The sequence below is a fragment of the Erinaceus europaeus genome, chromosome 4 (genome assembly GCF_950295315.1).
Source record: "Erinaceus europaeus chromosome 4, mEriEur2.1, whole genome shotgun sequence".
Classification (NCBI taxonomy): domain Eukaryota; kingdom Metazoa; phylum Chordata; class Mammalia; order Eulipotyphla; family Erinaceidae; genus Erinaceus; species Erinaceus europaeus.
Window position 1 is genome coordinate 143,226,470 of NC_080165.1, and position 23,564 is coordinate 143,250,033.

Below are 23,564 nucleotides of genomic sequence, written 5' to 3' on the forward strand. Positions count from 1 at the left end.
AGTTTGACCGGCCAATTATCTTTATTGATGTGCACTAAAAATATATGACTAGGGAGAAATAATGTTCACCTCTTGTATGTCTTCCAAAAAGATAGCAAGTTCAAATCTTAACCTCTGGTACCTGTGAGCGGGACCATCTTTGGGATTACAAATTGTCCTCACTTGGTGACCAGGGTTATTTTCTGAAAACGGGTCTATAACCAAATTTGCCAGCAAAAGAGGAGGCCTGTACTGGCAGGGTTTGCCGGGCATCTTTAGTAATGGCACCTTTGCATCACTTTATAACATTTTATTTTTGTCTGCAAAGGTATTGCTGGAGCTCAGTACCAGCACTACAAATCCACTGTTCCTGTGTTCCTTCTCTTCCTCCTCCTCCCCCTCCCCCCTCCTCCCCTCCTCCTCCCCTCCTCCTCCTCCTTCTCTATCTTCCCCTCCACCTCCTCCCCCTCCTCCTCCCCCTCCTCCTCCTCCTTCTCTCTCTATCTCCCCCTCCTCCCCCTCCTCCCCCTCCCCCTCCTCCTTCTCTCTCTATCTCCCCCTCCTCCACCTCCTCCTTCTCTCTCTATCTCCCCCTCCTCCCCCTCCCCCTCCTCCTTCTCTCTCTATCTCCCCCTCCTCCACCTCCTCCCCTCTTCTTCCTCCCCCTCCTCCTCCTCCTCCTCCTCCTTCTTCTCTCTCTCTCTCTCTTCTTTTCTACTTGTTTGATAGGACAGAGAGAAATTGGGAGGGAGGAGGAGGGAGAGAGGGAGAGAGACATATAGATGCCTGGAGACCTGTTTGGCCACTTACTAAGTGTTCCCGCTACAGGCAGGGAGCTAGGAGCTCAAACCCGGATCCTTGTGTGGGTCCTTCCACACAGTACTGTGTGCCCTTGACCAGATGTACCTCTACCAGCCCCTCACTTATGATATTTTAAATGCTTATTTAGTAGTGTAATATGAATGTACTATAAGAAAAACAGAAATGAATTCTGTCACAGGGTGCACAGTAAAGTAGAAATAGATACTGGGAAAAAATGCTAGTAGAAGTTACACCAACAAGACGGAAACTGAGAGAAGTGATGTGAGATGAATGCTGATGCTGGGCTGCTGCCCTGCTGTTTCCTTTCCTTTCCTTTCCTTAACTTTCCTTTCCTTTCCTTTCCTTTTCTTTTCTTTTCTTTTCTTTTCTACCTTTATTTATTTATTGGATAGAGACAGCCAGAAATCAAGAGGGGAGGGTGATAGAGAGGGAGAGAGAGACAGAGAGACACCCGCAGATCTGATTCACCACTCACAAAGCTTTCCCCCTGCAGGTGGGGACTGGAACCGGGTCCTTGCAAGCCTGGTTATGCAAAAAGGCTTTCATGCCTCTGGTTCAACCTCTCACAATCACCAAAAGCCAAGAGTTGAGCAGTGCTCTGGTCTCTCTTCCTCCTCTCCTTAAAATTAAACAAATACGGCAGGTGGCGCAAAGCGCAAGGACTGGCGTAAGGATCTGGGTTCGGGCCCCCAGCTCGCCACCTGCAGGGGGTTGCTTCAAAGGCGGTGAAGCAGGTCTGCAGGTGTCTATCTTTCTCTCCCCCTCTCTGTCTTCCCCTCCTCTCTCCATTTCTCTCTGTCCTATCCAACAATGTCTCAGGCATGAAAGCCTTTTTGCATAACCAGTGTTCGGTTTTCCCAGCCCAGTTTGTCTTTTCTCAACCGTTAGATGGCGTCCTGCCTCCTCCCTTTTAGATCTAGTGTACACCAGCAGTGTGGCGGACTTCCTGTTTCTCCATGCCATTGCCAGCACTTCTGACTGACTACAGCCATGCTTGTGAAGCCACTGACTTGTGTTTCCTAGTGACTACCAATGTGGAGCATGTTTTCACTTTGGTACTGTTTAACACATTTTTTTTAATTGGGTCATTATATTATTACATTGTAAAAGTTTTTTTATATAGTGTGAATATAAATTCCAGATCAGATATATGATTTGCAAATATTTTCTCCTATTCTACATGTTATCTTTTTAGATTCTTTGCACTGCTAGATAATATATTTTATGGGGAGGGAGGTTAGGTAGCATACTGGTTATGCAAAGTGATTCTCATGCCTGAGGCTTCAAAGTCCCAGGTTCAATTCCCACACCACCATGAGTCAGCACTGAGCAGTGCTCTGGGGAAAAAAAAAAAGGAAAATACCTTTACATTTAAAAAAAATTAAATTTCTTTATTGGGGAATTAATGTTTTATATTCAACAGTAAATACAATAGTTTGTACATGCATAACATTTCTAAGTTTTCCATCTAACAATACAGCCCCCACTAGGTCCTCTGTCATCCTTTTTGGACCTGTATTCTCCCCGCCACCCACTCCAGAGTCTTTTACTTTGGTGCAATACACCAACTCCAGTCTAAGTTTCACTTAGTGATTTCTTTTCTGATCTTGTTTTTGATCTTCTGATCTTGTTTCTCATCTTCTGTGAGATCATCCCATATTCATCCTTCTTTGTCTGACTTATTTCACTTAACATGATTTCTTCAAGCTCCATCCAAGATGGGTTTAAAACAGTGAATTTACCATTTTTAATAGCTGAGTAGGATTCCATTGTGTATATAGACCACAACTTGCTCAGCCACTCATCTGTTGTTGGACACCTGGGTTGCTTCCAGGCTTTGGCTGTTACAAACTGTGCTGCTAAGAACATATGTGTACACAGATCTTTTTGGATGGGTGTGTTGGGTTCCTTGGGATATATCCCCAGGAGAGGAATTGCAAGGTCATAAGGTAGGTCCATTTCTAGCCTTCTGAGAGTTCTCCAGACTGTTCTCCAGAGGAGTTGGGCCAATTGACATTCCCACCAACAGTGCAGGAGGGTTCCTTTGACTCCACAACCTCTCCAGTATTTGTTGCTGCTACCTTTTCTGATGTATGACATCCTCACAGGAGTGAAGTGGTATCTCATTGTTGTCTTGATTTGCATTTCTCTGACAATCAAAGATTTGGAGCATTTTTTCATATGTTTCTCAGCCATTTGGATCTGTTCTATGGTGAATATTCTGTCCATGTCCTCTCCCCATTTTCGGATGGGGTTATTTGTTTTCTTGTTGAGTTTGGCAAGCTCTTTGTATATTTTGGTGATTAAACTCTTGTCTGATATATGGCATGTAAAGATCTTCTTCCATTCTGTGAGGGTCTCTTTGGGTATTGGTTTCTTTTGCTATGCAGAAGCATTTTAATTTGATGTAGTCCCATAGGTTTATTCTTGCTTTAGTTTTCTTTGTAATTGGATTCATTTCATTGAAGATGTCTTTAAAATTTACCTGGAAAAGAGTTCTGCCAATATTTTCCTCTAAGTATCTGATAGTTTCTGGTCTAACATCCAAGTCCTTGATCCACTTGGAATTTACTTTTGTGTTTGGTGAAATATAGTGGTTCAGTTTCATTCTTCTGCATGTTTCAACCCATTGTTTCTAACACCATTTGTTGAAGAGACTCTGCTTTCCCCATTTATTAGTCTGGGCACCTTTGTCAAAGATTAGATGTCCATAGGTGTGGGGGCTTACTTCTGGGCTTTCAATTCTATTCCACTGCTCAGTGTGTTTATTCATGTTCCAGTACCAAGCAGTTTTGATTACAATGGCCCTATAAGACAATTTGAGATCTGGGAGTGTGATGCCTCTAGTTCTGTTCTTTCTTCTCAAGATTTTTTTTTAGCAATTCTAGGTCTTTTCTGGTTCCAGATAAACATCTGTAGCATTTGTTCTATTCTCCTAAAAATGTGGTTGGGATCTTGATAGGGATAGCCTTAAATTTGTAGATGGCTCTGGGTAGTATATTCATTTTAATGATATTAATCCTTCCAACCCATGAACATGGAATATCTTTCCACTTCTTTGTGTCTTTTTCTATTGCCTTAAGTAGTGACTCATAATTTTCAGTATACAAGTCTTTCACTTCTGTAGTTAAGTTTATTCCTAGATAGTCTATTGTTTTTGTTGCTATAGTAAAAGGAGTTGATTTCTGGATTTCATCTTCTTCTAACTTAGTGTTTACATAGAGGAATGCCACTGATTTTTGTATGTTAATTTTGTAGTCTGATACCTTACTATATTGCCTAATGATTTCCAAAATCTTCTTGCTGCATTCTTTAGGTTTTTCTATGTATACTACCGTGTCATCTGCAAATAGGGAGAGTTTAACTTCTTCTCTTCCAATTTGTATGCCTTCAATTCCTTGCTCCTGCCTGATTGCTATGGCAAGAACTTCCAACACTATGTTGAATAGTAATGGTGATAGTGGGCATCCCTGTCTAATACCTGATCTGAGGGGAAATGCTTACATTTTTCACCATTGAGTATGATGTTGGCTGTAGGTTTGCTATATATAGACTTCACTATCTTGAGGAATTTTCCATCTATTTCCATTTTTTGTGTAGCATTTTTATCATAAAGGGATATTGGATTTTGTCAAAGGCTTTCTCTGCAGCTTTTGTTATAACCATGTGGTTTTTGGTCTTGCTTTTATTGACATGGTGGATCATGTTGATTGATTTACGTATATTAAACCAATCTTGCATCCCTGGGATAAACCTCACTTGGTCATGATGAACAATCTTTGTATTTATTGCTGTATCTGGTTGGCTAGAATTTTGTTCAATATTTTAGCATCTATGCTCATCAGAGATATTGGTCTGTAGTTTTCTTTTTTGGTTGTGTAATAAATCTTTTTTAAATTTTTAGTCTTCATTCATTTGTTGGGTAACGACAGTCAGAAATTGCGAGAGAAGGGGAAGATAGATATGAAGAGAGACAGATACTTGAAGCCTTGCTTCACCACTTGCAAAGCTTTCCTCCGGTAGGTGGGAACCAGAGGCTTGAACCTGGGTCCTTGCTCACTGTAACATGTGCGCTCAACCAGATGCACCACCTCTTGGCCCCAGCATTTTATTTTATTTTATTTTATTTTATTTTATTTTATTTTATTTTATTTTATTTATTTTGCCTCTAGGTTGTTGTGGGGACTTGGTGCCTGCACCATGAATCCACTGCTCCTGGAGGTCATTTTTCCCATTCGGTTGCCCTTGTTGTTGTTATTGTTATTGTTGCCATTGTTGCTGTTGTTGGATAGGACAGCGAGAAATCGAGAGGGGGGGGGAAACAGAGACGGAGAGAGAAAGATAGACCTCTGCAGACCTGCTTCACTGCCCGTGACCTGACCCTCCTACAGGTGGGGAGCCGGGGGCTCGAACCGGGATCCTTGAGCCGGTCCTTGCTTTGCGCCAATGTGAGAGCAAGAGCTCCCTATTTTGAGAGTTCCTCTACCTTAGAGACTTGCTTTACAAGTAAAAGGCAGTAAAGTTGAGAAGCAAGCTGACCTCTCAGCCAGGAATACCCGTGTCGTCTGGGCAGCCACTGATGACTCTTTTGAACTTACAAGAATGATGCTGCAAAGTAAGTGTTCATGTGACCATTTGAATTTTGAAACACCCACTCAGCTTTACCACTTCATTTTGCTTCTGTATGCCTGCTCTGCTGAGATCAAAGACTGACACCATAGATACAGCTTAGAGGGTACTGTTTAGATAAAGAATGTAATGTGTAATCTGTGTCCTTTTGCTTTGCTCAAGATGTTGCGTGTAACTGTTTTCCTTAGAGAAAGTGTACATCCAGCCTGTGTAACCCCCACCCCTTGAGAGTATAAAGCAGTGAGTCTCGGAGTTGCTCAGCTTTCCTAGCCCAGGGAGCTGTCCCAGTTAGTGAACCCTCAGCCTTCCCCTGTATGTGTGTCTTGTGTGTCTGTGTGAATAAATCTCCGAACACATTGATACTCTGTGTCTGTCTTGGTTTGTGGTCAGGCTTGGTCGGTGGCTTCTTAACAGTGTGCTTAACCCACTGTGCTGCCACCCGGCCCCTACATTTTACACTTTAACAAAATTTACTGCATCTTTTTTTCTTTCTCTTCTGTTGCTCATGCTTTTGATATCCACATTTAAGAATATATTGCAAAAGCCAAGCTCATGAAGAGTTGCATCTGTGTTCCTTGCTAAATGTTTGAGAAGATTTTGCTCTTCAATTTAGGCCTCTGATCCATTATGAGTTATGTTATTTGTGTATATTAATTAAAGTGAGGATAATTATTTTGCATGTGGATAGTCCCTTGTACCAACAGCCATTATAAAAAATAGAGTCTCCTTACCAGATGATCTTGACGCCCTTGATGAAAATTGGTTGCAATACGGTTTTATTTCTTGACCCCCAATATTCCCTTTAAATATTTTGCTATTTTACTGGATATAAACAGAGATAGATTGAGAGGGAAGGTGGAGGGAAAGAAGGAGAGAGAGATAAAGAGAGACACCTGCAGCCCTGTTTCACCACTCGTGAAGCTTTCTCCAGTAGGTGGGGACTGGGGCTCGAACCAGGATCCTTGCACGCTGTTATGTGAGTGCTTAAGGTGTGCCACCTCCTGGCCCCGGCCCCTTATTTCTATTCTGTTAATCCACACTTATGCCAACATCATTGTATTTCTTTCTTTTTACAAAACCACTGTATCTCTAATGGCAGTGCTTTGAAGTACATTTTTCAAATTCTGAAGTGTGAAGACTATTGGCTTTCTTCATCTATAACCATTTTTTGGTTATCCTTAGCTCCTAAAATTCCATAGCATTTTAAAATCAGCATCTCAATTTCTAAGAAATTGAGATTCTAGCAAGGTTGCATTCACTGCAGATCAGTTTAGGGAGTACTGCCATTTTGGTTTATTTTTTAGTTATTTTATTTTATTTTTTATTTTATTTTCTTGCCTCCAGGGTTATCTTTGGGGCTCTGTGCCTGCACTACAAATCCACGGCTCCTGGAGGCCATTTTCCCCATTTTGTTGCCCTTGCTGTAGTTGTTATTGTTGTCATAACTGTTGTTGTTGGATAGGACAGAGATAAATCAAGAGAAGGGGGAAGACAGAGAGGGGGAGAAAAAGATAGACACCTGCAGACCTGCTTCATGGCTTGCAAAGTGACCTCCTGCAGGTGGGGAGTTGAGGGCTCTAACCGGGATCCTTATGCTGGCCCTTGTACTTTGCACCATGTGGGCTTAACCCACTGTGCGCTGCCCAGCTTCCGATTTATTTTTATGAGACTGCTCAGCTCTGGCTTATGGTGGTGTGGGGTGTCAAATCTGGGACTTTGGAGCCTCAGGCATGAGAATCTCTTTGCATAACCATCATGCTATCTACCCCTGCCCCCTTCCTCCTTCTCTTTCTTCTTCTATTAATTTGACTTCTTTACTTGTTATAGATCTGCTAAGACTGTCTATTTCTGTTTTGAGTTTACCCATTTCTTCTTAAGTTTACCCATTTCTTTAATTTATTGGCATATAATCCTTCTAATATTTTCATTATCAAGTCATTTTATTTCTGTCAGATTGGTAGTTATGCCATTTTTCATTTCAGATATCCGTCATTTCAGTCTTCTCTCTTCTTCTCTTGACCACTCTAGCTAAAAGTTGGTCAGTTTTGTTGAACCAGCTTTGGGCTTCATTGGTTTACTCTAGCATGCTTCTCTTGACCACTCAATGATATTTTTTGCTCTCATCTTTATTATATACATCTTTCTGCTTGCTCTAGATTTAGTTTTCTTTTTACCCCAGTATCCTTATGCAAACGGCAGGTTCTTTGAGATATTCTTTTCTGATATAAGAATTTGCAGCTGCAAACTTCTAAGCACTGCCTTATTTGCGTCCCATATGCATGACACTTTTCCCCTGCGCAATCTCCATGTGTCTCCATCTATGAGGAAACTTGGTAGCTTCCCTAATAAAACCAAGTCTTACTCTTTTAATACCTACCTTGTGATAAGAAATCCCAGTTGGAGATGACATTTGGATCTTGTAGCTCCAAATGTGTTGTGCCTTCGCCAACCTTTTATTATTGGTTTTGTTGCTGGAGTGCATTTCCTTGGGGGATGGCAAGATCTGTTTGGATCATGCCCAATATTCAGGTGAGTGTTGACGAGCCTAGGCAGATAGGACCTTGTTTGGGATGGGGTGGACAAAAAGTATTGCCTTTCCTCTTTATACTCCTACCATTTAACTGGACTTTGTCCTCAGAAACAAATCAGCAGAGACTGGGTGGTGGCACACTCAGCAGAGCAATCGCATTACCATGTGTGAGGGCCTAGGCTCAGTCCTTGGTCCCTCACCTGCAGGGGGGAAGCTTTAGTGAATATTAGAGCAGTGCTGCATCTCTCCCTCCCCCCTTCTCTCTCTCATCTATCTATCTCTCTCTTCCCCACTTCTCTCTGTCTGTATCAAAAATAAATTTCAAAAGGAAAGAGGGAAGGAAGGCAAAAAGGAAGGAAGGAAGGAGGGAGGGAAGAAAGGAAGGAAGGAAGGAAGGAAGGAAGGAAGGAAGGAAGGAAGGAAAGAAGAGGGATGAGGAGAATATTGCAGTGGGTTCACAGTATAGGTATCAAGCTCCAGCGATAACCCTAGTGGAAAAAAAAATCTTTTACACACGTCACTTAGGTTCAGATGTAACTCATATTATTCAACAGTCTGCCAGGCTGAGCATTTTAAAAATGTAAAGAATTCTGATTTATTTGAGGGAGGGGGTGATGAGATTAGCAGCTATTTCAAATCCTGTGCGGACTCTGGACATTATAGGGATCGATGAATCCTCACCTTTGATTTGTAAAATTCTGGGAGGGTTTGTTGTTGTTTGTTGTTGTTGTTGTTTTTCATGTCCCTGCTTTGGGAGCTTTCTCAGAAGGCTAGTGCTCTCGTGTGTATGGAGATTAAAAGTGTGGCAAGGGGAAGTCACCTTCCAGGTGACTGGCCCAAAGGGCTCTTGCTGTCTCAGGGACATCATGATTCCTGCTTGATGTCTCCCAGGAATCTTGGACCTGGGGAGGTGAGCAGTGGTGGTGGGCATGAGAGAAGAGGGCACAGAGATTCAGAAACACTGGCAGAGCCCGCTAGGTGGGTAGCCCCACAGATGTTTGTGTGTCATTGCCGATGACCTTTTCCTCTGACCTTGCCAGGCACGGCCCCCACTCCCTGCTAAGCTGTGCTTTGTGGATGAAGTCAGTGTCTCAATCTAGAGAAGCGAGCTTTCCCGGGGGCCCATGGTGGCACACCCAGTTGACCCTACACATCACTATACTCAAGGGTGGGGGGAGTCTTCACGAATGTCAAAGCAGTGCTGCAGGTGCCTCTCTTTCTCTCTCCTGCTTTATCTTTCCCTCCCCTTTCAATTCCTCTCTGTTCTGTCAAACACAAGAAAAGAAAGGAGACTAAAAAGAAAGAGAAGAGAGGGCAAAAAGGGAGGAAATGTGGCTAGGAATGGTGGACTAGTCATGTGGGCGCCAAGCCCAGCAATAACTCTGGTGGCAAAAATATATGAGAGAAGCTTTGGGGGGGTGGTAGTATGGAATCCATTCTGTGCCATCTCTCATCCCCTTCGGAGGTAGCCATGCAACTGGGGCATGGGTGGCTCTCTGACCTCTGCTTCTCTGCTCTGCTTTCTCCTCAGCAAAAACAGCCCCCACGGAAGAGCGCCTGGTGAGCCCCGGGGCTATGAGCCGCTACAGCACGGAGCCCTCCGCCTCAGCCTGTAACCATAGGGGCCCTTTGCCCACCTCCTCCTCACTCTACTGCAAGAGGCAGAGCTCTGGAGAGGTCCGCCTTGGGGGAGGCCCGGCTACTGCTACCGCCGGCCCCCGCACCGGCAGCCTGGCCTCCGGAGGCACGTCTTCACTTGGACCGAGGCCCCCAGGCTCCAGCCCCAAGAGAAATGGGACCACTCTTGAAGGAAACAGATGTGGTAACATAATGCATGCCCCGCCTTTCCAAGATTCACCCTGCCCTGGTGCCAGGGCATGTTGGGGAATGGGCGGTTGGTGACTAATGGGACCTCGGGAAATTAGAAAACTTCACAAGTCCCCTCGTGGATTTTACTGTCCTCAAAGGCAGCTGGCCTCAAGTTTTGACAATAAGCAGAGAAACTGGCATATCAGGGCAAGCGGGGCAGTAGATGCCAAATGATACAGTGACTCCCATACAACAGAAATTTATTTTGTCAGAGTGTCACGTAGACACTTCTAGTTGGCAGGAGCGTCCTGATCCAGGAACCCAGGCTCTGAGTACCAGAGGCTCTCCGTGCCTGCCAGCCGGGAGGTCCCATGCATCTAGCTGGTAGAAAGGGAAAGAGCAAAGGAAGGAGGCGTACACACTTCCCCAGAGCCTGCATAAGATGTGGTAATTACCTCCATTCACATTTCATTGGCCTTTTCCTTTATATTAATTGTTTTTATCTTTTTAAAATTTTTTTATTATCTTTATTTGATAGACACAGCCAGATATCAAGAGGGAAGGGGGAGATAGAGGCAAAGACAGAGAGACACCTGCAGACTTGCTTCACCACTTGCTTTCCCCCTTCAGGTGGGGACTGGGGTCTTGAACCCAGGTCCTTGCACACTGTAACATGTGCGCTCAACCAAGTGCACCACCACCCTGCCCTTCATTGGCCTTTTCCCACCCTTAACTCCAAAGGAGTCTAAGAGGAGTAGCCTAGCTCTCTGCCCAAGAAAAAGGAGAACCAGGTGTCAGTCAGGAGTCATCCCTTGTACAGGAAAAGAAAAACAAAGTATATCTTGACTGGGTGTAGCATATTGTACCAAAGCAAAGGACTCTGGGGTGGGAGGGTAGTGAAAACTTTGGGAGGGCTTTGGTGTCCTAGTAGGTGATGAATAAAACGTGCATTGTGTCATCTGGTGGCACATTGAAGAGAGTGCATGTTGGGGCGAAATCACGAGAAGAGCCACAGGGTATATTTCCCATGTTTAAAGGACTAAGGTTTGTAATTACTACTAGCTGGAAACAATTTTCACTGGTGCAGACAGCTTCAGTATAGTTTTAAATGAAAAAAAAATTAGTCATGTAAAAAAAGAAAGAGAGACTCCCACCTGCAAAGGGGTCACTTTACAGGCAGTGAAGCAGGTCTGCAGGTGTCTGTCTTTCTCTCTCCCTCTCTGTCTACCTCTCCTCTCTCCATTTCTCTCTGTCAACAATGACAACAATAATAACAATAATAATCACAACAATAACGATAAACAACAAGGGCAACAAAATGGGAAAAAATAGCCTTCAGGAGCAGTGGATTTGTAGTGTAGGCACTGAGCCCCAGCAATAACCCTGGAGGCAAAAGAAAAAAGAGAGAGAGAAAGGAAGGGAGGAAGGAAGTTGCCAGAAAGAAAGGAAGGGAGGAAGGGAGGAAGGAAGAGTATAACAAGGGATACAAAACAGGGGCAGGACCAGAGTTTAGCAAAATTCCCTCAGAGCTGGCTGTAATGCCAGTTCTGCTCATGCACCAAAAATTAAAAAAACAAAGAATTAAAAAAAAAACTTGTTAGAATGCAGTGGATGATGGATGGTGTCTACAGCCACACTACCCTGAACAGACCCAGTCTCATCTGATCTCCGAAGCTAAGCAGAGTCGGGCCTGGCTAGCTCTTGGATGGGAGAATGCAGTGACTGGAGGTGCTTCTTTACAGAGACGGCTTAGTGGCCTATTGCATGGGATTTTTTTTTTCCTTAAATATTTTTTGCCTTCAGCATTTGGTTACTGGACAGAAGTTGTGGAGCCTGGTGCACAGTCTCAGGGTCTGTGAAGCCAGATGGCGCAGGATTGGATGGAGCCTGGTTCTGTCACTTCCTGACAGAGTGACCTTTGACAAGCCAGAGCTTCTCTGTGCCTGTTTCCTGGCCTGTATGACATAACAATATGCATCAGACCTACCTCAGCTTTGTTGAGAGGGCTAACTAAATTCGGATGAGCATTTCGTCATATCCTCAGACATAGTAAGAGCTCAGTGAATGTTAGCTGTCACAGATGAGGTGAACATGCGTCTTACAAAAGCCCAGATTGACAGCTTGGCAGCTGAGAACTGCTGTGCGATGGGACTTCCAGACCCAGAAGTCAGGATGTCTTCATGTTGACCAGCGCTAGTGCTGCGTCTGGCGTATACTAAATGTCCAGTTAACAGCCACCAGCGCTAGTGCTGCATCTGGCATATACTAAATGTCCAGTTAACAGCCACCAGCGCTAGTGCTGCGTCTGGCGTATACTAAATGTCCAGTTAACAGCCACCAGCGCTAGTGCTGCGTCTGGCGTATACTAAATGTCCAGTTAACAGCCACCAGCGCTAGTGCTGCGTCTGGCGTATACTAAATGTCCAGTTAACAGCCACTAGCGCTAGTGCTGCGTCTGGCATATACTAAATGTCCAGTTAACAGCCACTCACTTTGTGTTCCCCTTGGTCCCCAGCGCTTACATGCTGGGCCCCACACCCCCTCCAGTTAAAACCCCTGTCCTGGCATCCCTCTGTCCTTTAAATGTCTCGTTCTTGGCCAGAGAAGATGTGTCAGCCTGTGAGAGTCCCCGTTTGCTTATCTGATCCCTTAGAGGTCACAGATTCAATCCTTGTACCACCTTATGGCAGACTTGAGCAGTGCAGAGCTCTGATCTCTCACTCTCTCTCCCTCTCCCTACCCCCCTCCTCTCTCGTCTTCTTTCCATAAACCTTTTTATAAACTAAAGCTCTCTCTCAACCCAGTTCTCATCTGGTAAGGGTGGCGGTCGCAAGGACACTGCGTGGATCGAATCACTTCATCGTTCTAAGAGCATTTTCACTTTTGAAAAAGGAGACATTTGTTTCTTCTCATTCAAGCTGGTATTGGCTTTATTTTTTTCAAATTTTTAAAAGACTATTATTAGGTACACAATTCTACCAAATGATACAATCTCATCTCTTTAAAGGGCTGAACCATATTCCATTCGATATATGTCCCGTACATAGCTCCTTCATCCAGACATCTGTTTAAGGGCAGTTCGATCAATTCCATATTCTGAGCGTTGTAAATAGTGCAGCTGTGAATGTAGGGGGTGCACATGGCCTTTCAAATGTGTGTTTTCCTGTCCTTTGAATCTGTGTCCAAGAAGTGATACTGGTAAACCTAAGATATTCTCGGATTTATTTGTTTAAAGGCTCTCCATAATGTTTTCCATGTGGGTTACACCAGTTTGCATACCAACAGTGTGCCAGGGCTCTTTTTCTCTCTGCACTTTTATCAACACTTATGGTTCCCAATCTTCTGGATTTAGGTCAGCCCCTGTTTCCGAAGGTCTCAAGTAGCGCAGTAGAGAGTAAAGCATTGGACATTCGAGCGTGAGTTCCCGGATTTGATCTCTGCCACTGCTGTGCAGGGCTGATGGTTTGACACCTCTCTCTCTCTTTCTCTCTCTCTCTCTCTCTCCCCTTCCTCCTCCGCTTTCTGCCATAAATTAATAAATAAATCTCTTTTATAAAAATACAGTCTCATAGTGAGAGGACTCTCAAGTGATTTCAATGGAGAGAACTTTCACCAGTTGCTAAAGAACTGTTTATCACAGTGTTTCTGGTGCCTGGGAAAAGGGTGACCCGATTAAGTGCACCTGTGACCAAATGCAAAGACCTGGGTTTGAGTCCCTGCTTCCCACCTTCACAGAGACAAGCCAGCCCACTGGGCTTGGTCCAGTCTCTACGACCCCTGGGAAAGGAGAGCTCCCCAGAGGCAGGGAGGATGCACTGAATCTGTCTGGTGCTTCCTTCCCATCTAAACAGGAAATCTGATTTGACCTCTGCTCTGATCTCTCTAAACTCATTCTTGTCACCGAGGACTTGAAGCCTTTGCAATCAGAGCATATCATCACCGTAATTCTTTTTTTTTTTCATCACCGTAATTCTTGCCCAGTTGCCGACGGGGTGGATCTGAGGGCAAATGTGATCTCCATGATTAATCCTCCCCACATTGAGAGCAGATGTCTTTAAATGCAGTGAAATCATCTCTGATAGACAGGCACCACGTTTCCGATGGCTCTGGGCGCATGACCAGTTTCTTTGCAAAATGCTGTAAGAGAAACCACCTTAGAGGACCCTCCAGATCAGACAAAGGATCTGATGTGACAGGGGGTAGGGGTGGGGGTATCTCAAAGGTCATCCAACTCCCAAGCACAAACCATCATGTATTTAGGACAGACCCGAAGTGAAGTGTGATACCATCCTTTTCTCAACACTAATAAAGAATTCAGTTCTTAAAACACACACACACACACACACACACACACACACACACACTCGCGTGCATCTTATTAATGAAATGGGTGGGGGCGGAGAAGCAGAGCACCACTCTTGTACACATGATACTGGGGATCAAACTCAGGACCTCAGATCTGAGGGGTCAACGCTTTATTCACTACACTATCCTGAAGTCTGTAACTCTGCATTTATTTTTAAAGCACATTACAAAGAGGAAGAAAAAGCAGAGCAGAAACCCACTGCACCCAGAGATTATAGAAGGGACAAAGAAATGAAGTTTTCTCAATAGCAAACTTAGAGTTACATTATTGGAAAGCTGCTTCACTACTCACAACCTCCCCCTCCTTATTTTATTTTTTTTTCTGACTTGAAAACAGGATTAACAAGTGCCTACACAAAGCTTTCATATAAGTTGCCTTTCCTTTTTCTCTAATCTATACCAACTTTCTTTACAGATATTGAACTCATACTTAGACATATATTCACTTAGTTGGTGAATGAGGCAATGATTTAAAACCCTGTAATGAGAGAACCCCATTTATCTTCTTCCCAGAAGAGAAGATTGTCTGCACCCAGAAGATGCTCAGGCAGTGTTTGTGGAGACAAGAAAAATACTTCTTCATAAAGACCGAGGTTCAAACCCTTGTCCCCACTCACAGGGTGGGAGGTGGGGGACACACACACACAGACGCACTTCATGAGTGATGAAGCAGTGTGATAGCTCTATCTATCTATCTATCTATCTATCTTCCTCTTACCTCTCAATGTCTTTGTCTCTATCATAAATAAATAAATAAGTAAAATATAAACAAAAGAAAAGAAAGAAGGAAAGGAAAAGAAAATTACCCTTAGGAGTGGTACATTCACTGTACAGGCACCAAGCCCCAGTAATAGCTTTGGTGGTAATAAAATAATAAACCAACAAAGAAACAAACAAACAATAGCTTTTAGCATGGTAGGCCAGATGGTTCACCAGATAGACTGCACTTGTTACCATGAGTGACTATCCAAGTTTAAGCCATCAGTCACTATATGGGACCACCTACATCAGGAGTGTCGGAGCAGTGGTGTGGTATTTTTCTTTCTCTCAGGCTCTCTATCCCTCTAATCTCTTAGCCTTTAATGCAGAGAGAGAGAGAGAGAGAGACTACAAGGAGTGGAGGAATCATGCTGGTGTAGAGCTCCAGTGATAATCCTGGTTGAAAAAAAAATTCTAGCATGATTTCCCCCAAGTTCTCATTTTTCTCGTGTCTCTTTTTATTGATTTGTAAGAGCTCTTTCTATACTAAATGTCAGTGTTCACAATTTTTAAATATTTATAAATGATAACACTTGTCTCTCTCTTTTTACATTCTTCAAATCATCTATTGGGGAGGTTAATGGTATACAGTGCAGTGTTGACACAGGAGAACATTGTCTCCCCTCCCCATGAGAGGTTCTGCAAAACACTCTTACCCCAACTTAGGGCCTTCTCCACCATCACGCACCAGGACTGCAAAGCCCCCTCCACTTCTTCCCTTCCCCCTCCTTCCCCAGAGTCCTTTGCCTTGTTGCAGTATGCCAAACCCCATCCAAGTTTCACTTTGTGTTTTCCCTTTCTGTCCTTCTTTCTTTTTTAAAAAAAATTTTAAATATTTATTTATTTTCCCTTTTGTTGCCCTTGTTTTCATTGTTGTTGTAGTTATTGTTGTTGTTATTGATGTCATTGTTGTTGCATAGAACAGAGAAATGGAGAGAGGAGGGGAAGACAGAGAGGGGGAGAGAAAGACAGACACCTGCAGACCTGCTTCACCGCCTGTGAAGCGACTCCCCTGCAGGTGGGGAGCCAGGGGCTCGAACTGGGATCCTTACGCCAGTCCTTGTTCTTTGAGCCACGCGCACTTAACCCCTGTGCTACCGCCTGACTCCCTCTGTCCTTATTTCTTAAGTTACACCCATGAGTGAGATGACCTGGTACTCACCCATCTCTTTTTGGGGTTACTTCACTTAACATGATTCCTTCAAGGTCCATCCAAGATGATGTTTGCCTCTTTATAAAGGAAAGAGAGAGAGAGAGAGAGAGAGGGAGAGAAAGAGGTAAGAGATTCAGCATAGATCAAAATTTCGGTCTGTTGAACGAGACCCAGCTTTTCACGCTTTATTCCCAGGGAGGAGGCCAGACCGTGTGCAGAGAGGGGTAGAGTCATCTCCAGGAGCCCCAGGGGAGTGGCCTCCTTGCCTCGGTCCCCTGACAGTAGTCACTGTCTTGGATGTAAAAGGTGCTGAGGATCCTAGTCCCAGGCCAGGTGAGGTCAAGCAGCCCCCGGGAGGTACTGAGGATCCCACATCTCCTGGTTTTCTGTCTCTCTTTCCTTCTTTTTATTTATCTATTATTTGATAGAAACAGGAAGAGATTAAGAGGAGAGGGGTAGGTAGGGAAAGAGACAGAGAGAGACACCTGCAGCCCTGCTTCACCACTCGTGAAGCTTTCACCCTGCAGGTAGGGACTAGGGGCTTGAACCAGGTCCTTGCGCACTGCACTGTGTGCGCTTAACCAGGTGCCCCCGCCTGGCCATCATCTCATGGTTTTCTCTGTGCTCACCCACCCAGCTCCCAGCCCTTCCCCAGATGTGCTGGACGTCAGGCGGCCAAGGAGCAGGAACCCCTCCACCTGGACAGTGGAAGACGTGGTCTGGTTTGTGAAAGATGCTGACCCGCAGGCTCTGGGGCCTCATGTGGAGCTCTTCAGAAAGCATGTACGCAAGTGGTGGGTCTGGCCTGGGCAGGGGAGCTGCAGAGAGCTGGGCGGCAGGGCGTCCTGTGAGCTAAGCCCTGGAAGCCGTGGAAAACTGCGGGCGCCTTAGAGCAGAACAACCACTTAGCTAGAAATCTCTGTCCCATCTCTCCCCTCTTTAAGCCTTTTTATTTTATTTGTTTATTTATTTATTTATTTTTGTTTTTTTATTTATTTATTTATTTTTATCCCCACCCACCCCAGAGTCTTTTACTTTGGTGTAATACTCCAATTCCATTTCAGGTTCGACTTGTGTTTTCTTTTCTAATCTTGTTTTTCAACTTCGGCCTGAGAGTGAGATCATCCCGTATTCATCCTTCTGTTTCTGACTTATTTCACTCAACATGATTTTTTCAAGGTCCATCCAAGATCGGCTGAAAACGGTGAAGTCACCATTTTTTACAGCTGAGTAGTATTCCATTGTGTATATAGACCACAACTTGCTCAGCCACTCATCTGTTGTTGGACACCTGGGTTGCTTCCAGGTTTTGGCTATTACAAATTGTGCTGCCAAGAACATATGTGTACACAGATCTTTTTGGATGGATGTGTTGGGTTCCTTAGGATCTATCCCCAGGAGAGGAATTGCAGGATCATAGGGTAGGGCCATTTCTAGCCTTCTGAGAGTTCTCCAGACTGTTCTCCACAGAGGTTGGACCAATTGACATTCCCACCAGCAGTGCAGGAGGGTTCCTTTGACCCCACACCCTCTCCAGCATTTGCTGCTGTTACCTTTTCTGACGTATGACATTCTCACAGGAGTGAAGTGATATCTCATTGTTGTCTTGATTTGCATTTCTCTGACAATCAGAGACTTGGAGCATTTTTTCATGTGTTTCTCGGCCTTTTGGATCTCTTCTGTGGTGAATATTCTGTCCATGTCCTCCCCCCATTTTTGGATGGGGTTATTTGTTGTCTTGTTGTTGAGTCTGGCAAGCTCTTTATATATGTTGGTTATTAAACTCTTATCTGATGTATGGCATGTAAAGATCTTCTCCCATTCTGTGAGGGGTCTCTTGATTTGGGTAGTGGTTTCTTTTGCTGTGAAGAAGCTTTTTAATTTGATGTAGTCCCATAGGTTTATACTTGCCTTAGTCTTCCTTGTAATTGGATTCGTTTCATTGAAGATGTCTTTAAAATTTATGCGGTAAAAAGTTCTTCCAATATTTTCCTCTAAGTATCTGATAGTTTCTGGTCTAACATCCAAGTCCTTGATCCACTTGAAATTTACTTTTGTATTTGGTGAAATACAGTGATTCAGTTTCATTCTTCTGCATGTTTCAACCCATTGTTTCCAACACCATTTGTTGAAGAGACTCTGCTTCCCCCATATAATAGTCTGGGCCCCTTTATCAAAGATTAGATGTCCATACGTGTGGGGCCTCATTTCTGGGCTCTCAATTCTATTCCACTGGTCAGTGTGTCTGTTCATGTTCCAGTACCAAGCAGTTTTGATGACAATGGCCCTATAATACAGTTTGAGATCTGGCAGTGTGATGCCTCCGGTTCTGTTCTTTTTTCTCAAGATTGTTTTGGCAATTCTAGGTCTTTTCTGGTTCCAGATAAACATTTGTAGCATTTGTTCTATTCTCCTAAAAAATGTGCTTGGGATCTTGATGGGGATAGCATTAAATTTGTAGATGGCTCTGGGTAATATATTCATTTTGATGATGTTAATTCTTCCAACCCATGAACATGGAATATCTTTCCACTTCTTTGTGTCTTTTTCAATTTCTTTGAGTAGTGACTCATAATTTTCAGTATACAAGTCTTTCACTTCTTTGGTTAGGTTTACTCCTAGATATTTTATTGTTTTTTGTTGCTATAGAAAAAGGAATTGATTTCTGGATTTCAATTTCTTCTAACTTAGTGTTTGCATAGAGGAATGCCACTGACTTTTGAATGTTAATTTTATAGCCTGACACATTACTGTATTGCCTGATGATTTCCAAAAGCTTCTTGCTGGATTCCTTAGGTTTTTCCATGTATACTATCATGTCATCTGCAAATAAGGAGAGTCTGACTTCTTCTCTTCCAATCTGTATGCCTTTAATTCCTTGCTCCTGCCTGATTGCTATGGCAAGAACTTCCAACACTATGTTGAATAGTAATGGTGATAGTGGGCAGCCCTGTCTAGTACCTGATCTGAGAGGAAATGCTTCCAGTTTTTCACCATTGAGTATGATGTTGGCTGTAGGTTTGCTATATATAGACTCCACTATCTTCAGGAATTTTCCACCTATTCCTATTTTTTGTAGTGTTTTGATCATAAAGGGATGTTGTATTTTGTCAAAGGCTTTCTCTGCATCTATTGATATGACCATGTGGTTTTTGGTCTTGCTTTTGTTGATGTGGTGGATCACATTGATTGATTTACATATATTAAACCAACCTTGCATGCCTGGGATAAACCCCACTTGGTCATGATGAACAATTTTTTTGATATACTGCTGTATCCGGTTGGCTAGAATTTTGTTCAATATTTTCACATCTATGTTCATCAGAGATATTGGTCTGTAGTTTTCTTTTTTGGTTGTGTCCCCGTCTGCTTTTGGTATCAGGGTGATGTTGGCTTCATAGAAGCTGGCAGGGAGTATTCCAGTGTCTTCAATCTTCTGGAAGACTTTTAAAAGTAGAGGTATTAGTTCTTCTTTGAAAGTTTTGTAGAATTCATTTGTAAAACCATCTGGTCCAGGACTTTTATTTTTGGGAAGATTTTTGATAACTGTTTCAATTTCATTAGCTGTGATGGGCCTGTTCATGTTATCCACTTCCTCTTTACTTAGTTTTGGAAGTTGGTAGGTATCTAGGAAATCATTCATTTCTTCCAGGTTCTCTAGCTTGGTGGCATATAGTTGTTCATAGAAGCCTCGCATGATATGTTGAATTTCTGCAGTGTCTGTTGTGATTTCTCCTCTTTCATTTACTATCTGATTTATTTGGGTCTTCTCCCTTTTTTGTTTTGTGAGTCTGGCTAAAGGTTTGTCGATTTTGTTTACTCTTTCGAAGAACCAACATTTACTTTCATTGATCTTTTGTATGGTTTTCCTATTCTCAATGTTATTTATTTCTGCCCTAACTTTAGTAATTTCTGTCCTTCTGGTTGCTTTAGGATTCCTTTGTTGTTCTTCTTCTAGGTCTTTGAGATGTGCTATCAGGCTGTTTATTTGTGCCTTTTCTTGTTTCCTAATGTGTGCTTGTATAGCTATGAACTTCCCTTTTAGGACTGCTTTAGCTGTGTCCCAAATATTTTGATAGCTTGTGTCTTCATTTTCATTGAACTCTCGAAACATTTTGATTTCTTCCTTGATTTCCTCTTTGACCCAGAAGTTGTTAAGAAGTGTACTGTTGAGCTTCCACATTTTGGCACTGTTACTAATCTTTTGTTGATTGTTAAGTGTTAGTTTAATTCCACTGTGGTCTGAGAAGATGCTTGGGATTATTTCAATGCTCTTGAATTGGCTGATGCTGTCTTTGTGGCCTAACATATGGTCTATCCTTGAGAATGATCCATGTGGATTTGAGTAAAATGTGTATTCCAGTTTCTTGGGATGAATGACTCTGAAAATGTCCAATAGTTCTAGTTTATCTATCTCTTCATTTAGCTCCCTTATGTCTTTACTGATTTTCTTCCTGGATGATCTGTCAAGTTGAGATAGTGGGGTGTTGATGTCCCCTACTATGATTGTGTTACTGTTAATATATTGCTGTAGCTCTTTCAGTAGAAGTTTGATGTATTTAGATGGCTTCTCATTGGGTGCATAGATGTTAATAATTGTTAAGTCCTCTTGATTGACTGATCCTCTGAGCATTAAGTAGTGTCCATTCCTATCTTTTTTAATCTTATCTATTTTAAAGTCTATCATGTCAGATATGAGAATAGCTGTTCCTGCCCTTTTTTGTGGGCCATTGGCTTGAATGATAGTTTTCCATCCTTTCACTTTAAGTCTGTGTTTGTCTTGTTGTGTTAGGTGAGTTTCCTGTAGACAACATATTGTTGGGTTGTGTTTTCTGATCCATCTTCCTACTCTGTGTCTTTTAATAGGTGAATTCAGGCCATTGACATTTATTGATATCAAATATTGAAGATATTTTAACGCCATTCTTGTAGAGTTTTAGAGTGTTTTGATATATGTCCTATTTGTGGTGGTCTGGTTGTTTATAGGAGACCTTTCAGAACTTCTTTCAGGGCAGGCTTGGTGATGGTTGCTTCCTTCAACTGTTGCTTGTCTGAGAAGGTTTTGATGCCTCCATCTAGTTTGAATGACAGTCTAGCAGGATATAGTATTCTTGGCTGAAAGCCTTTCTCATTGAGCACTCGATAGATATCTTGCCATTCTCTTCTGGCCTGTAGTGTTTGTATGGAGAAGTCTGCTGCTAATCTTATGGGTTTTCCTTTGTAGGTGACTCTTTGTTTTTCTCTTGCAGCCTTGAGGATCCTTTCTTTATCCTTATTCCTTTCCAATCTAAGTATGACATGTCTTGGTGTCTTTAGGTCTGGGTTAATTCTGTTTGGGACCCTCTGGGCTTCTTGAATCTTTATGTCTTTGGTGTTGTCTAGACTAGAGAAATTTTCAGCTATTATGGCCTGGAGAATGCTTTCTTCCTCCCCTTCTCTTTCTTCCTCTTGTAAGCCAATAATGCATATATTGTTTCTTTTGAAGTCATCCCATAGGACTCTGTTGTTGTTTTCAGCATCTCTTAATCTCTTTTTGAGATCTCTTACTTCTTTTTTTGTTGTCTCTAATTCATCCTCAATCTTGCTAATTCTGTCTTCAGCCTCATTGATTCTATTCTCTCTGCCCTCTACTGCTTTCTGGAGTTCATCTATTTTGTTGCCCTGCTCTGATACTGTTTTAGCTTGTTCAGCTAGTTGCCTTCTTAGCTCAGCGATTTCAGCTTTCAGCTCTCTAATAACCATGAGATCATTAGAATTTTCTTCCATATTCTCATTTGTTGTTCCTGCATTTCTGATTACAATTTTTTCAAATTCTTTACTCACTCCTGTTATTATTTCCTTAGCTAATGTTTGGATGTTGAACTCGTTGTTTTGTGCTTCACCCTCTGGAGGAATTTTAGCTGGACTCTTGTCCTGGTTCGAGTCTCCAATGTTTTTTCTTGTTGTTTTAACCATTTTATATATGTTAACAGTTTTTTCAATCCCTGAGTTGGAGCTCAGTGGTGTAAGAGCCTTTTTTTTTTTTTTCCCTGTAGGCTATGAGAGCCTGAGGGCTTTTAAACTATCAATAGGCTTCTTAGCTTAATCACTGACTCCAGACCAAGAGATAAAGCAGGGTGTGGCAGAGATAATCCAGTGGTTATGCAAAGAGACTTTCCCAGCCCCTCAGCTATGCCACCGAGGTATAGGTCTTCTCCTGAGTTTCCCGGTTAGATCTCTGTCCCCTGGTTTCCCTCCCTGTTGCTGCTCCAGATTCTGAGGGTAGTAGCAATGGAGACTCAGAGTTGCACTTGGTGAGTCTCTGGGGAGTCCTTTCCTCCCTTCAGCTGTCCCCTTGTTGGTGGAGCAGACTGGAGGTGGTGTCTCCACTGATAAACTGTTGAACTGTTAGCAGTCACTAATCTCTCCTTAGGCCCCTCTCTCCTCTCTGTCACCAGCCACTCGTGTTTTTACTCACGGGTGATTTACTGGGTTTCTGTGGTCATACTAGTCCTGTCTTGTTTCGGTCCGGGTGGTCTCCTTTGGTATTCCTAGTTGATCCGGGAGAGGATAGGAGAGGAGAGGAGAGAAAGCGATCTGCTGCTCCTAGCTCCGCCTCCGGAAGTCCTATTTTTTTAATCTTTACTGGATAGAGAACCAGAAATTGAGAGGGAAGGGTGTGTAAGATAGATCGATCGGTAGATAGATAGATAGATAGATAGATAGATAGATAGATAGATAGATAGATATAGACAGATAGGCAGACCTGCAGCACAATTCCACCTGCAAAGCTTTCCCCCTGCAGGTGGGGAGCAGGGACTCGAACCCACTGTAACATGTGCATTCAGCCATGTGCGCCACTCAACCCTCCTTTGGGCCTTTATCAAGTGTCTGTTTTCCCGCCTTCAGTCTGTGCAGCCAACAGACATTGACACAGCTCCTCTCCACCATGTCAAGCAAATTCTAACATTGTCTATTCCTAAATCGCTTTGGGGATTAAATGAGAAAATGCAAGGGCCAGGCAGTGGCACACCTGGTTGAGCGCACACATTGCAGTGTGCAAGGACCCAGGTTCAAGCCCCTCGTCCCCACCGGCAAGGGAAAAACTTCACGAGTGGTGAAACAGGGCTGCAGGCGTCTCTGTCTCTCCCTTTCTATTGCATCCTCACCTTTAAGTTTTTCTCTGTATCTATGTGATATATATATATATCAAAGAAAAGAAATTGCAGGGGGTTGGATGGTGGTGCACCCAGTTGAAGGCTTACCAAGTGCAAGGACCCAGGTTTGAGCCTCTGGTCTCCATCCGCAGGGAGGAAGCCTCACGAGCAGTAAAGCAGTAATACAGGTCTCTCTTTCACTCTCTCTCTCTCTCTCTCTCCTCTTTCCTTTCCAATCTTCTCTGTCTCTATACAATAAATAAATAAATTGATTATTAAAAACAAATAAATGTGAAAATGTACAGAAAGCATTCAGTTAGTAACTATTACCTTAGTGCTTGGAGAGACTTTGTCTTTTAATAAAGACTGCAAGTTGAAAATA

At 43.1% G+C, this 23,564-nt stretch overlaps 1 protein-coding gene across 6 annotated transcripts in view; it reads left to right on the plus strand.

Annotated features, from left to right (window-relative positions):
- The window catches only part of SCML4 (Scm polycomb group protein like 4), a 110,975-nt gene that overhangs the window by 79,898 nt on the left and 7,513 nt on the right, over positions 1-23,564 (plus strand). For 4 of the 6 annotated variants that reach the window (XM_060190669.1, XM_060190672.1, XM_060190671.1 and 1 more), the window contains 2 exons: positions 9,492-9,782; positions 16,684-16,829. In XM_060190669.1, coding sequence (XP_060046652.1) covers positions 9,492-9,782; positions 16,684-16,829 — 437 coding nt within the window. The remainder of the gene's footprint in view (positions 1-9,491; positions 9,783-16,683; positions 16,830-23,564) is intronic. The other 2 variants (XM_060190674.1, XM_060190673.1) reach the window with 2 other exon arrangements.